The following is a 14,725-nucleotide window of genomic DNA, read 5'->3' as shown; positions in this document are numbered from 1 at the left end:
ATTTGTTGCATCTTTTTTGATTCATCATTTGCATAGTGCGTCCGGGCATGACTAATGGTCTTGGAATGGACCAATAAGCTGTAAGCCAGAAACTGTGCACTACACGTATTTGTGTTGCTGGAGCCATATACAAGCCTCATCTGTGTGCATTTATTGTGCCGGACAACCACCCCTTCATGAATGGTAGGTGTGTGAATGGTTGTTTCATCAGTATTTTGCCCCTCTGCTACCGATCATGCTGCATTCTGTAGTGCATTAGTTTTGTCACCTGATGTTGGTTAATATGGCCGACTTTTTTCTGTGATGTTATTTTTAAGACTACCTAATCTACCGTTACACAAGCTATTAAGTGACTTACTTTGTGCCTAAAATTTGTGCCAAAATGTTAGCACTTTTTATTATGAGCAATGCAGCACACAAAACCACACAAGGACAAGGCACAAAAAATAGGAAACAAAATAAATATGGTGCAAGTCATAAAAGACAGCTTTTGTCACAGAATTCTGGTGCATCTAGTTTGATAAATATGCCGTAATGTCTCTATATTAACACTGACAGAAATCAGAAGTGGCCATAGTGTCCTCATAAACTAGTTCTGGTACAGCTTTAGGTTCTTGAGTAGGTAATATGGAAATATGTTGACCTAATGTCTGCTTGGAAAAAATGGAAAGGAAAACGGAGGTAGATATCACTAATGCGCTACTGAGACGGAATATCATTAAAAGCAAAACATTTATTTACCAGGTTTATAAGTCTATGCATTTCGAGGTCACGCCGGACCTCTTCATCAGGACAAACCTGGAAAAAATCGCAGCATGCACTATGGATGGGTTTTTTTTGGCCAGGTTAGTTTTTTCTGCCCCTGAGCTGGTGCATGGCGGCTGGGGGTAAGACTTAACCTGGGAGCCAAGGTGGGGTTTTGATATTTGCGGCTCCCATTGTTAGGACTTCGAGGACCACCCCCCTTTTGGGAGGTTATTGTTTGATATGGTTTGTTTATTCAATGTTAATAAACGGCTGCTGTGGCCATTTCAATCCAAATTTGTGTCTGGTGACCCGGTCTGTGGCCCTGGGCATGCAATGAAAAGGGATGGATGATGGAAAGGAATAAAGTTTATATAGGAAAAGGGGATTATTTGTGACGCCACCTGTGGAACTCGACCAGGGATGGCCAACGCTGCTTAACCCCTTCATGACCCAGCCTATTTTGACCTTAAAGACCTTGCCGTTTTTTGCAATTCTGACCAGTGTCCCTTTATGAGGTAATAACTCAGGAACGCTTCAACGGATCCTAGCGGTTCTGAGATTGTTTTTTCGTGACATATTGGACTTCATGTTAGTGGTAAATTTAGGTCAATAAATTCTGCGTTTATTTGTGATAAAAACGGAAATTTGGCGAAAATTTAGAAAATTTTGCAATTTTCACATTTTTAATTTTTATTCTGTTAAACCAGAGAGATATGTGACACAAAATAGTTAATAAATAACATTTCCCACATGTTTACTTTACATCAGCACAATTTTGGAAACAAAATTTTTTTTTGTTAGGAAGTTATAAGGGTTAAAATTTGACCAGCGATTTGTCATTTTTACAACGAAATTTACAAAACCATTTTTTTTAGGGACCACCTCACATTTGAAGTCAGTTTGAGGGGTCTATATGGCTGAAAATACCCAAAAGTGACACCATTCTAAAAACTGCACCCCTCAAGGTACTCAAAACCACATTCAAGAAGTTTATTAACCCTTCAGGTGCTTCACAGCAGCAGAAGCAACATGGAAGGAAAAAATGAACATTTAACTTTTTAGTCACAAAAATTATCTTTTAGCAACAATTTTTTTATTTTCCCAATGGTAAAAGGAGAAACTGAACCACGATAGTTGTTGTCCAATTTGTCCTGAGTACGCTGATACCTCATATGTGGGGGTAAACCACTGTTTGGGCGCACGGCAGGGCTTGGAAGGGAAGGAGCGCCATTTGACTTTTTGAATCAAAAATTGGCTCCACTCTTTAGCGGACACCATGTCACGTTTGGAGAGCCCCCGTGTGCCTAAAAATTGGAGCTCCCCCACAAGTGACCCCATTTTGGAAACTAGACGCCCCAAGGAACTTATCTAGATGCATAGTGAGCACTTTGAACCCCCAGGTGCTTCACAAATTGATCCGTAAAAATGAAAAAGTACTTTTTTTTCACAAAAAAATTCTTTTAGCCTCAATTTTTTCATTTTCACATGGGCAACAGGATAAAATGGATCCTAAAATGTGTTGGGCAATTTCTCCTGAGTACACTGATACCTCACATGTGGGGGTAAACCACTGTTTGGGCACATGGTAAGGCTCGGAAGGGAAGGAGCGCCATTTGACTTTTTGAATGAAAAATTATTTCCATCGTTAGCGGACACCATGTCGCGTTTGGAGAGCTCCTGTGTGCCTAAACATTGGCGCTCCCCCACAAGTGACCCCATTTTGGAAACTAGACCCCCCAAGGAACTTATTTAGATGCCTAGTGAGCACTTTAAACCCTCAGGTGCTTCACAAATTGATCTGTAAAAATGAAAAAGTACTTTTTTTTCACAAAAAAATTCTTTTCGCCTCAATTTTTTCATTTTCACATGGGCAGTAGGATAAAATGGATCATAAAATTTGTTGGGCAATTTCTCCCGAGTACGCCCATACCTCATATGTGGGGGTAAACCACTGTTTGGGCACACGGCAGGGCTCGGAAGGGAAGGCGCGCCATTTGACTTTTTGAATGGAAAATTAGCTCCAATTGTTAGCGGACACCATGTCGCGTTTGGAGAGCCCCTGTGTGCCTATGCATTGGAGCTCCCCCACAAGTGACCCCATTTTGGAAACTAGACCCCCCAAGGAACTTATTTAGATGCCTAGTGAGCACTTTAAACCCTCAGGTGCTTCACAAATTGATCTGTAAAAATGAAAAAGTACTTTTTTTTCACAAAAAAATTCTTTTCGCCTCAATTTTTTCATTTTCACATGGGCAGTAGGATAAAATGGATCATAAAATTTGTTGGGCAATTTCTCCCGAGTACGCCGATACCTCATATGTGGGGGTAAACCACTGTTTGGGCACACGGCAGGGCTCGGAAGGGAAGGCGCGCCATTTGACTTTTTGAATGGAAAATTAGCTCCAATTGTTAGCGGACACCATGTCGCGTTTGGAGAGCCCCTGTGTGCCTATGCATTGGAGCTCCCCCACAAGTGACCCCATTTTGGAAACTAGACCCCCCAAGGAACTTATCTAGATGCATATTGAGCACTTTAAACCCCCAGGTGCTTCACAGAAGTTTATAACGCAGAGCCATGAAAATAAAAAATAATTTTTCTTTCCTCAAAAATGATTTTTAGCCTGGAATTTCCTATTTTGCCAAGGATAATAGGAGAAATTGGACCCCAAATATTGTTGTCCAGTTTGTCCTGAGTACGCTGATACCCCATATGTGGGGGTAAACCACTGTTTGGGCGCACGGCAGGGCTCGGAAGGGATGGCACGCCATTTGGCTTTTTAAATGGAAAATTAGCTCCAATCATTAGCGGACACCATGTCACGTTTGGAGAGCCCCTGTGTGCCTAAACATTGGAGATCCCCCAGAAATGACCCCATTTTGGAAACTAGACCCCCAAAGGAACTAATCTAGATGTGTGGTGAGGACTTTGAACCCCCAAGTGCTTCACAGAAGTTTATAACGCAGAGCCATGAAAATAAAAAAAAAAATTATTTTCTCAAAAATGATCTTTTAGCCTGCAATTTTTTATTTTACAAAGGGTAACAGGAGAAATTTGACCCCAAAAGTTGTTGTCCAGTTTCTCCTGAGTACGCTGATACCCCATATGTGGGGGTAAACCACTGTTTGGGCACATGCCGGGGCTCGGAAGTGAAGTAGTGACATTTTGAAATGCAGACTTTGATGGAATGCTCTGTGGGCGTCACGTTGCGTTTGCAGAGCCCCTGATGGGGCTTAACAGTAGAAACCCCCCAAAAGTGACCCCATTTTGGAAACTAGACCCCGAAAGGAACTTATCTAGATGTGTGGTGAGCACTTTGACCCCCCAAGTGCTTCATAGAAGTTTATAATGCAGAGCCGTGAAAATAATAAATACGTTTTCTTTCCTCAAAAATAATTATTTAGCCCAGAATTTTTTATTTTCCCAAGGGTAACAGGAGAAATTGGATCCCAAAAGTTGTTGTCCAGTTTCTCCTGAGTACGCTGATACCCCATATGTGGGGGTAAACCACTGTTTGGGCACATGCCGAGGCTCGGAAGTGAAGTAGTGACGTTTTGAAATGCAGACTTTGATGGAATGCTCTGTGGGCGTCACGTTGCGTTTGCAGAGCCCCTGATGTGGCTTAACAGTAGAAACCCCCCACAAGTGACCCCATTTTGGAAACTAGACCCCGAAAGGAACTTATCTAGATGTGTGGTGAGCACTTTGAACCCCCAAGTGCTTCATAGAAGTTTATAATGCAGAGCCGTGAAAATAATAAATACGTTTTCTTTCCTCAAAAATAATTATTTAGCCCAGAATTTTTTAATTTTCCCAAGGGTAACAGGAGAAATTTGACCCCAATATTTGTTGTCCAGTTTCTCCTGAGTACGGTGATACCCAATATGTGGGGGTAAACTACTGTTTGGGCACATGCCGGGGCTCGGAATTGAAGTAGTGACGTTTTGAAATGCAGACTTTGATGGAATGCTCTGCGGGCGTCACGTTGCGTTTGCAGAGCCCCTGATGTGGCTTAACAGTAGAAACCCCCCACAAGTGACCCCATTTTGGAAACTAGACCCCGAAAGGAACTTATCTAGATGTGTGGTGAGCACTTTGAACCCCCAAGTGCTTCATAGAAGTTTATAATGCAGAGCCGTGAAAATAATAAATACGTTTTCTTTCCTCAAAAATAATTATTTAGCCCAGAATTTTTTAATTTTCCCAAGGGTAACAGGAGAAATTTGACCCCAATATTTGTTGTCCAGTTTCTCCTGAGTACGGTGATACCCAATATGTGGGGGTAAACTACTGTTTGGGCACATGCCGGGGCTCGGAATTGAAGTAGTGACGTTTTGAAATGCAGACTTTGATGGAATGCTCTGCGGGCGTCACGTTGCGTTTGCAGAGCCCCTGATGTGCCTAAACAGTAGAAACCCCCCACAAGTGACCCCATTTTGGAAACTAGACCCCCCAAGGAACTTATCTAGATATGTGGTGAGTACTTTGAACCCCCAAGTGCTTCACAGACGTTTACAATGCAGAGCCGTGAAAATAAAAAATCATTTTTCTTTCCTCAAAAATGATGTTTTAGCAAGCATTTCTTTATTTTCACAAGGGTAACAGGAGAAATTGGACCCCAGTAATTGTTGCGCAGTTTGTCCTGAGTATGCTGGTACCCCATATGTGGGGGTAAACCACTGTTTGGGTGCACGTCGGGGCTCGGAAGTGAGGAAGCACCATTTGACTTTTTGAATACAAGATTGGCTGGAATTAATGGTGGCGCCATGTTGCGTTTGGAGACCCCCTGATGTGCCTAAACAGTGGAAACCCCTCAATTCTAACTCCAACACACCCCTAACCCTTATCCCAACTGTAGCCGTAACCCTAATCACAACCCTAACCCCAACACACCCGTAACCCCAACACACCCCTAACCCTAACCACAACCCTAATTCCAACCCAACCCTAGCCCTAAGGCTATGTGCCAACGTTGCGGATTCGTATGAGATTTTTCAGCACCATTTTTGAAAAATCCGCGGGTAAAAGGCACTGCGTTTTACCTGCGGATTTCCAGTGTTTTTTGTCCGGATTTCACCTGCGGATTCCTATTGAGGAACAGGTGTAAAACGCTGCGGAATCCGCACAAAGAATTGACATGCTGCGGAAAATACAACGCAGCGTTCCCGCGCGGTATTTTCCGCACCATGGGCACAGCGGATTTGGCTTTCCATATGTTTACATGGTACTGTAAACCTGATGGAACTCTGCTGCGGATCCGCAGCGGCCAATCCGCACCGTGTGCACATAGCCTAATTCTAAAGGTATGTGCACACGCTGCGGAAAACGCTGCGGATCCGCAGCAGTTTCCCATGAGTTTACAGTTCAATGCAAACCTATGGGAAACAAAAATCGCTGTACACATGCTGCGGAAAAACTGCACGGAAACGCAGCGGTTTACATTCCGCAGCATGTCATTTCTTTCTGCGGATTCCGCAGCGGTTTTACAACTGCTCAAATAGAAAATCGCTGTTGTAAAACCACATTGAAATGCGCAGAAAAAACATGGTAAATCTGCCATAAATCCGCAGCGGTTTAGCACTGCGGATTTATCAAATCCGCAGCGGAAAAATCCGCAGAGGAACAGAATACGTGTGCACATACCGAAACCCTAACCCTACCCCTAACCCTACCCCTACCCCTAACCCTACCCCTAACCCTACCCCTACCCCTAACCCTACCCCTAACCCTACCCCTAACCCTACCCCTAACCCTACCCCTAACTCTAACCCTAGTTCTTACCCCAACCTTAGTGAAAAAAAATATATATATATTTTTTTATTGTCCCTACCTATGGGGGTGACAAAGGGGGGGGGGTCATTTACTTTTTTTTTATTTTGATCACTGAGATATAACCTATCTCAGTGATCAAAATTCACTCTGGAACGAATCTGCCGGCCGGCAGATTCGGCGGGCGCACTGCACATGCGCCCGCCATTTTGGAAGATGGCGGCGCCCAGGAAAGAAGACGGACGGTCCCCGGGAGGCCAGGTAAGTATAAGGAGGGGGAGATCAGGGCATGGGGGGGGCGTCGGAGCACGGGGGGGGGTGGACCGGAACACGGGGGGGTGGTTTGGAGCACGGAGTGGGGGATCGCTGTGCGGGCGGGTGGATCGGAGCACGGGGGGGGGAATCGCTGTGCGGGGGGGGGAATCGCTGTGCGGGGGGGGATCGGAGTGCGGGGGGGTTTGATTGGAGCACTGGGGGTGTGATTGGAGCACGGGGGGAGCGGGCAGGAGGACGGGGGAGCGGAGCACAGGACCGAGGGGAGCAGACCGCAGATCGGGGGGCTGGGGGGGCGATCGGAGGAGTGGGGTGGGTGCACATAAGTGTTTCCAGCCATGGCCGATGATATTGCAGCATCGGCCATGGCTGGATTGTAATATTTCACCATTTTTTTAGGTGAAATATTACAAATCGCTCTGATTGGCAGTTTCACTTTCAACAGCCAATCAGAGCGATCGTAGCCACGAGGGGGTGAAGCCACCCCCCCTGGGCTAAACTACCACTCCCCCTGTCCCTGCAGATCGGGTGAAATGGGAGTTAACCCTTTCACCCGATCTGCAGGGACGCGATCTTTCCATGACGCATATGCTGCGTCATGGGTCGGAATGGCACCGACTTTCATGACGCAGCGTATGCGTCAAAGGTCGGGAAGGGGTTAAAGGGACCGCTGGGGATGATGGTGATGCAGCTGGGATGGTTCTGCTCCCCACAGGTGGAGCGAGTTCCCAGGGCTACCAGAACAGTTTATGAGAGATGGTGGATGTTGGAGTGCAGGAATGAGGGTGTAGGAAAAACCAGAGGACTCAAGGGCTGCAGTTTCCTTTACCTTTAATCCTAGGTTGCAGGTGCAGTCCGGGGCACAAGTCACAGCTGGTGATGGAGATCCGGGCAGCCTGAAAGAAATACAGGATCATCCTAGCCAGGTGGGGATGGAGGCCTCCCTGCTGTGCTGTTCTCTGGGTGCTTGGTGCTTTTAGGTCTTCTCAAGTCCCTCTCTGTCTGTCCACTAAGTGAAACACTACCCGCATGGCAGGCAGCTTGAGCCTGTTCCAGGTGTCACTCCCTTGTGGTGACTCCAGGCTATCATATGCTGCTGTGCCTTTGGGTGTCCAATGGGGTCAGGAGACCTGCAATCTCCTGTCCTCCAGATTTGGTTGCGGGACCTGCAGTTCCCACACAACCATGGACTCTGATGTCCAATCTTCAGTGCTCAGTCCTGGGGTGAGTTTAGTCGCAGCTCCTATCCCACAGATTCTCCTCACTTGCCTCTTCCTCCTTCTCTGTCTGCTCCCTCACACACACTAACTAACCCCACCTCCAGACCAGAACTTATAGGGAAGTTCCCCTAAAAACCATTTAGAGCTCCCCCTTCTGGTCTGGAGTCAGGAAAGGTGTTGCATGCTGACTGTATTACCTGCCAAGGGGATCCCTCTTGCTTCCAGCCATGGCATCACCCCCCTGAGGAAGCCAATGCCATTGTGGCAACCAGACTCCTGGGGTGCCAAAAATGCAATACATTGTGCACCTTGGAGATTGTGATATTCCTTGTTACAATAAATTTCTAACATTACGTTTAGAAACAGCTCATACAGCACAAGCTAATTTTCTGGTATGTCTGATGATCCTGGATTAACAATAGGGACAGATTATGCAAAAAATTGGGCTTAAGGGACTTGTCTTTGTCTTGATGTGTAAGGTGCATAGTGCTGTAGTCATTGTTGAGGAGCTGCTTTCCCACGCCCAGACACCCCACAAATAAACAGTGTCCCTGTCCATCAATGTTGTGCTGTATGCAATTCAGTGTACTCACTTTCATGCTGGAGGCCTCTCCTGCTTCCACGTCCTTTGGTCCAGGATCAGCTGCACACAAATCTGTTGAAACTTACTTCATAACAATCAGTCTAACTTTACTTAACATATACTGTAAGCCCCAAAAGATATTCATCAAGCACATAAACATTTAATTATATTATTTTATTGGCATATAAGGCAAAAATGACACAACAATACATAATAAAAAATATGATAAAAACAAGGAATTTTATTAAAATGATTAAAAACAAAAATACAAAGAAAAATAATTACACCTGTATGCGGGAGGGAGGGTACGTCAGACCAATTGATAAAAATAAAAAACATACCCGGTATATATAGAGAACATAAAATATATTAAATATTAAATATTGGAAGTTCTCTTGCTTATTTTGCATGGGTATATTGCCCAACCACGTAGTATATTGCCCAGCTACATAGTATATTGCCCAGTGTCATACTATATTGCCCAGCTACGTAGTATATTGCCCAACCACGTAGTATATTGCCCAGTTACATAGTATATTGCCCAGTGACATAGTATATTGCCCAGCTACGTAGTATATTGCCCAGTCACGTAGTATATTGCCCAGTCACATAGTATATTGCCCAGTGACGTAGTATATTGCCCAGTGACGTAGTATATTGCCCAGCCACATAGTATATTGCCCAGCTACGTAGTATATTGCCCAGCCACGTAGTATATTGCCCAGTCATGTAGTATATTGCCCAGCCACGTAGTATATTGCCCAGCCACGCAGTATATTGCCCAGTCACGTAGTATATTGCCCAGTCATGTAGTATATTGCCCAGTTACGTAGTATATTGCCCAGTGACGTAGTATATTGCCCAGCCATGTAGTATACAGCACAGAGCTACGTAGTATACAGCACAGACACGTAGTATACTGCCCAGTCACGTAGTATATTGGCCAGTCACATAGTATATTGCCCAGCTACGTAGTATATTGCCCAGCCATGTATGTAACAGGTTAAAAAATAAAAAATAAACATATACTCACCTTCCGAGGGCCCCTTGCAGTCCTGTCACCTCGCATGATCGTGACATCATGGCAGGTCCTTCTCGCATAGCATCCTTAGCACCGGAACCTGCCGCTTTCCGAGGACAGGGCGCACGTCGGAGGGTGAGAATAATCTTTTTTCTTTATTATTCTTATTTGTAACATTAGATCTGCATACGCAGCATCAATAGTAAAAAGTTGGTCATACAGGGTTAATAGCTGCGTAACTGGAGTGCGTTACACCACGCTCCGGTAACGCTGGCATTATCCCTGTGTGAGGGCTGACTGGATGACTGGAGGTGAGTATGGAGTGGGCACTGACTGCGGGGAGGAAAGAGCGTCTATACTGTGACCGGACTGTGGCCGTCGCTGATTGGTCGTGGCAATGGTCGTGGGCGTTTGGCCACGACCAATCAGCGACTTGGATGCCATGACAGACAGAGGCCGCCACCAATGAATATCCGTGACAGACAGACAGAAGGACACACGGAAGTGACCCTTAGACAATTGTATTAGATAGATAGATAGATAGATAGATAGATAGATAGATAGATAGATAGATAGATAGATAGATAGATAGATGTGAATATAACCAACTAATACTGAATAACCGAAAAAAGTGCAAAACTAGCCATGAACAATTCATAAAAAGCAAAAAGTGCACATATAAAGAAAGGGATATATGTATATATATATATATATATATATATATATATATATATATATATACACGTGTATGAAAGTTCATATATGTGTAACCAAATAAATAAAATTCATTAAAAAAGTGCCAGTGCTTAAAAACTCTTCTGATTAAGGTGCAATTATATGGGCAAAGAGCAAAATAGTAAATAAATCAGCCACAAATACCAACCGATATGACGCACCGCTGCTCCCGCACACACCACTCCAACTCACGTTTCGCTGCCACTTCATCACTCCCTGGTTACACATATATGAATTTTCATACACGTGTATATATATATATACCCCCTTCTTTAAATGTGCACTTTTTGCTTTTTATGAATTGTTCATGGGTAGTATTGCACTTTATTCAACTATTCAGTATTAGTTGGTTATATTCACATCTACCTACAGTATATAATATATTTCTTCAATACCAGTCATTATTACAAGTTACAAAAATGGAATCAAATCACATATAAGAACACACTTCTTTACAAATGCTGTTTTAAGGGGGAGAGGCATATAGCAGCCTCTGTTAACACCCTTACAGTCGCATTACCCAAAAAATAACAAGAAGTCTGTAATATCCTAATGCAATTGGGGAAAGCCTATCAATAGGCTATTAAATGTCACACAGACTTTAAAGCAGACCTGTTTCCACATCAAAAGTGACCAGTTTTTGTTTTATTTGATTCCTGATGCTCCCCTAAGTACCCTGCTTTTTTATCCACCATAGGAGTCCAGAGATTTTTTATTTAGCGATAATCTTTTTTTTTTTTTTTAACAAAGGAGCGTTGCTTTCAGGTTAATAATGCAGAGCAGTCTAAATACACCCCCAGAAAATCCTATGAACTACACCCCAGGTAAAGACCATAAAAACTATCACTAAATAAAAATGGCTGATATCTCTGGAATTGTATGACGAATTAAACAAAAAAAATGGCATACTCAGGGGAGCAGGGGGAATAAAATAAAGGCAAAAACTGTCCACTTTTGACCTGGTGACAGGTCCTCTTTGAGGGAGTTAGCTTCAGTGCTTGACTACAATAGTAGCACCTTGCACCTTACCAATTACCGTAAATTAACTTTTTATCATACTAAAGCATTTTGATTTCTTTTTACATCACATTTGCTTGTTGTTTCTTTACTTTATAGCGTTACGTTAAATATTTTTGGGTTTTGCAACATTTTAAGATTTAGATGTTATGGGGATATGAAAATGTGGTTTAATATGTTCTAATGGGAAATAGAAGTGATCAGCAGGATTATTCTTCATTACATAGACTTTATCTGCAGTGCATCTGCAGAAATCTTCATAATTTAGAATCTGCAGACTGCGCTACTCATAAACTGAAGATTGATTATCTTTTGCTACAGCCAAATTTCATAACAACCAATACTGAAAAGCAGCCTAGTTCATTTGCTCATTGCTGCTACTGCAACATGAAATTAAAAGCAACATAACACAGGACAAGTGCATGATTTTCTGTTGTCCCCTTCTTATTTTGAATTTAGGGAGACAGCTGCGGAATAGACAAATGATTGCCTGCTGTTGTATTGATCCAACATGGAGGTCCCCCCTACCAAGGACTTCCAATGGCAGTCACTAGCATCGCTCTCTAGTCCGCGGGTATACTGTTCATTGGTGGAAGCAGGAGGACAAATCTTCGCTATTGGAGGATGTGATGATGCAGGAAACCCAATGAACACATTTGAGATGTTTTCTCCTGAGGTCAACCGTTGGACTAACTTGACTCCCATGCCTTCTGCCAGAGCTGGAGTTGCGGTGGTTTCTTTGGGCAAAAGAATCATGGTGGTTGGAGGAGTGGGGGAAAACCAGACGCCTCTAAAGGTCGTAGAGGTTTACAATATCGACGAGGGCAAGTGGAAGAAAAAGAGCTCTTTACGGGAGCCTGCCATGGGCATTTCAATCACTGCTCGAGGTAAACATTAATGTCCCTTGACCTTTCATTCACCTTCATTTTACATTGTTTGTGAGCTATCTAAAGGTGGCCATCCAAGTTAGACAAAAATTGATGAAAGTGAATCATTTTAAATTCAACAAACATTCATATGGTGAAATTTAAAAAATAACCACCATCTTAATCTTTATTTAAAAAATCAATAGCACCTATGAGATTAAGCAAATTTCTAATATATCTTAGAACTCATTGATTTATCATTGACCCTCAGTTCATTGCTTTTTAAAATTCTATGGAGGGAGGTACTAGAGATAGACAGACACAGACATTTTGCTGCAAGTTCTCCTGAAGCGACAGTTACAGTTCTCCATAGAATTGTACGAGCGCGAACTACGATCAGCTATCTCAGTAATGGGAAAGAGTGTATTCACTGAATAATTGAGAATTTTGAGAATGAATATTCAGTACTGGAAGATAAAGAAGTGGATTTCTCTCATAAGATATTTTAAAAAGTTTATAATTTTCACGTGGTACTATTGATTTACGAAAAAGAAATAAAATCGACAGTTAATCTTTAACGAGCCATCACAGCTGACCAATGACACACCAAAATCATCTGGAATGAAAATGACTAGGTTTTGAATGGCTTGTACAATAGTCAAATGAAAGATTTTTCCCTGAAAGAATGTTCGCAAAAAGATAATTCGTCCCTCACCTGGTATCACTGAAAACTATGGGTAGTCTGTAGTGGTGAATGTAGACTTAAAGGGGTTGTCACCTCATGATCACTGTGTGCTGTGAGGATTTTCCTATGCTGGGAGCGGGCATTCATGTGACCGCAAGTATGCGATTTTCATACTTCTGACCACATTCCGATTAGACTGTATCTGGCCTTGCTCAATACCCTTGAATTGAGTGAGGTCTTGTCCATCTAGTAGGCATGTGATGCTTATATATAATTCACATACTTGCGGTCACGCACTCACCGCTCCCAGTGCCAGTACCGGAGACTCTTCTGACAGTGCACGCTGTGTGACGATTCACAAGTCTGCAGTCACATATCATGACTGTAGACTTTTAGCTTGAGGCCGGACAGCCACTTTAAATGTACATAGCTGCATTAGCCAAAAGTTAATATACATGTAATGGCTCCTTCAAGGTTGTTCAACCATCAATGAACTTCTGGCTAATGTGTAAGGTGACCTTACGGCTCAGTTACTTCTAAGAAAGTTGTCCTAATATCATCCCAGAAAAAAAAAACTGCATATCCTTCCAAAAAGTGCTGAAGTATAATTCTCCAAAAAAAGGTGCAGGATCTTCAAGAGATCTGAATTCCACAGTTTCCATAGCAATCTGAGAAGATGTCTTAGCTCAAACATTTCTAACAAGACTAGAGTTTATTTTCAAGGAAACATTAACTCATTTTTAAGAAGTGTCAAATGATCATAAAAAAGAAAATAGACACGCACCCGCTACACCCAATACTGATTATGTCACTAATCTGGGCCTTATTTTTCCTAATACTTCCTAATTGGTTTACACGGGTAATACACGGCTACGGGTAATACATGGCATATTGGTTTACACGGGTAATAGAGCAAATCATCAGGACTTCAAGAACCTGAACAATGAGCAAAGACTCGAATATAGTTTTCAAAGAGACACAAAAGCCCATGTGTCTCTGGAATTTTCTATATTTTATATATCTTTTCTGGTTTTCATCTCAGATTGCAGGGTATATGCTGCCGGAGGAATGGGATCAGATTTGCGACCACAGTGTTTCCTTCAGCAGTTTGACATGTTAAAAGACATTTGGGTCCATTTTGCGCCAATGCCAACACCCCGCTATGGTGCTACGTCATTTCTACGAGGCAGCAAGATTTATGTATTGGGTAAGTTTATTTTAAAAGCATATATGGTGGAAATGTCAAAATTCGATCAGCACATGAGTTTTATTATTTTTCCCATGGCAGTGAACGATAGAGAGAAGTATGGCTTTAGCACTAGTAAGGCATGTTGCTCTTCTCTGTACTTGCATATACTTGCTGACTTTGTAATGTAGCACACTCTGCATGTCACAGAGGCTTTTCTTACGTAAGACATCTGTCAAAACAGACTACGTCCCCATTGCAAAAACTAAAGTTCCTCTTTGTGATTTTAAGAGCCCCAATAAACAATGTGCCATGGCCCCTGGAGGGGCTTGACTAAGCGAACACCTGACTCTTTGCTAGAGCCCCTGATGGTGGGGTTAGAATTGGCACCAAGTGCTACTCCAGGGAAGACCTTGGGGACACGGCAGCTGTCAGGACAGGAAGATGGAACATCCAAGAATGTATGGACCTGGCATACTGGAAGGCAATACAGGTGCAGGCAGGTACGGCTGGTATGCAGACTGGCATGGCAGTTGCAAACAGGTACGGCTGGTATACAATCTGGCACGGCAGGTGCAGGTAGATACGCCTGGTTACAGACTGGCATGGCGGATGCAGGCAAATA

The 14,725-nt window shown here is 43.2% G+C and overlaps 1 protein-coding gene across 4 annotated transcripts in view; it reads left to right on the top strand.

Annotated features, from left to right (window-relative positions):
- KLHDC8A (kelch domain containing 8A) overlaps nt 1-14,725 on the top strand; it is a 119,311-nt gene that overhangs the window by 56,268 nt on the left and 48,318 nt on the right. For all 4 annotated transcript variants that reach the window (XM_069756216.1, XM_069756218.1, XM_069756215.1 and 1 more), the window contains 2 exons: nt 11,823-12,250; nt 13,957-14,121. In XM_069756216.1, coding sequence (XP_069612317.1) covers nt 11,875-12,250; nt 13,957-14,121 — 541 coding nt within the window. In that variant the 5' untranslated portion in view covers nt 11,823-11,874. The remainder of the gene's footprint in view (nt 1-11,822; nt 12,251-13,956; nt 14,122-14,725) is intronic.

This window comes from Ranitomeya imitator, chromosome 3 (assembly GCF_032444005.1).
Source record: "Ranitomeya imitator isolate aRanImi1 chromosome 3, aRanImi1.pri, whole genome shotgun sequence".
Classification (NCBI taxonomy): Eukaryota; Metazoa; Chordata; class Amphibia; order Anura; family Dendrobatidae; genus Ranitomeya; species Ranitomeya imitator.
Note: the sequence above shows the minus strand (reverse complement) of the source record. Positions and strands in the feature narration are given on the sequence as shown.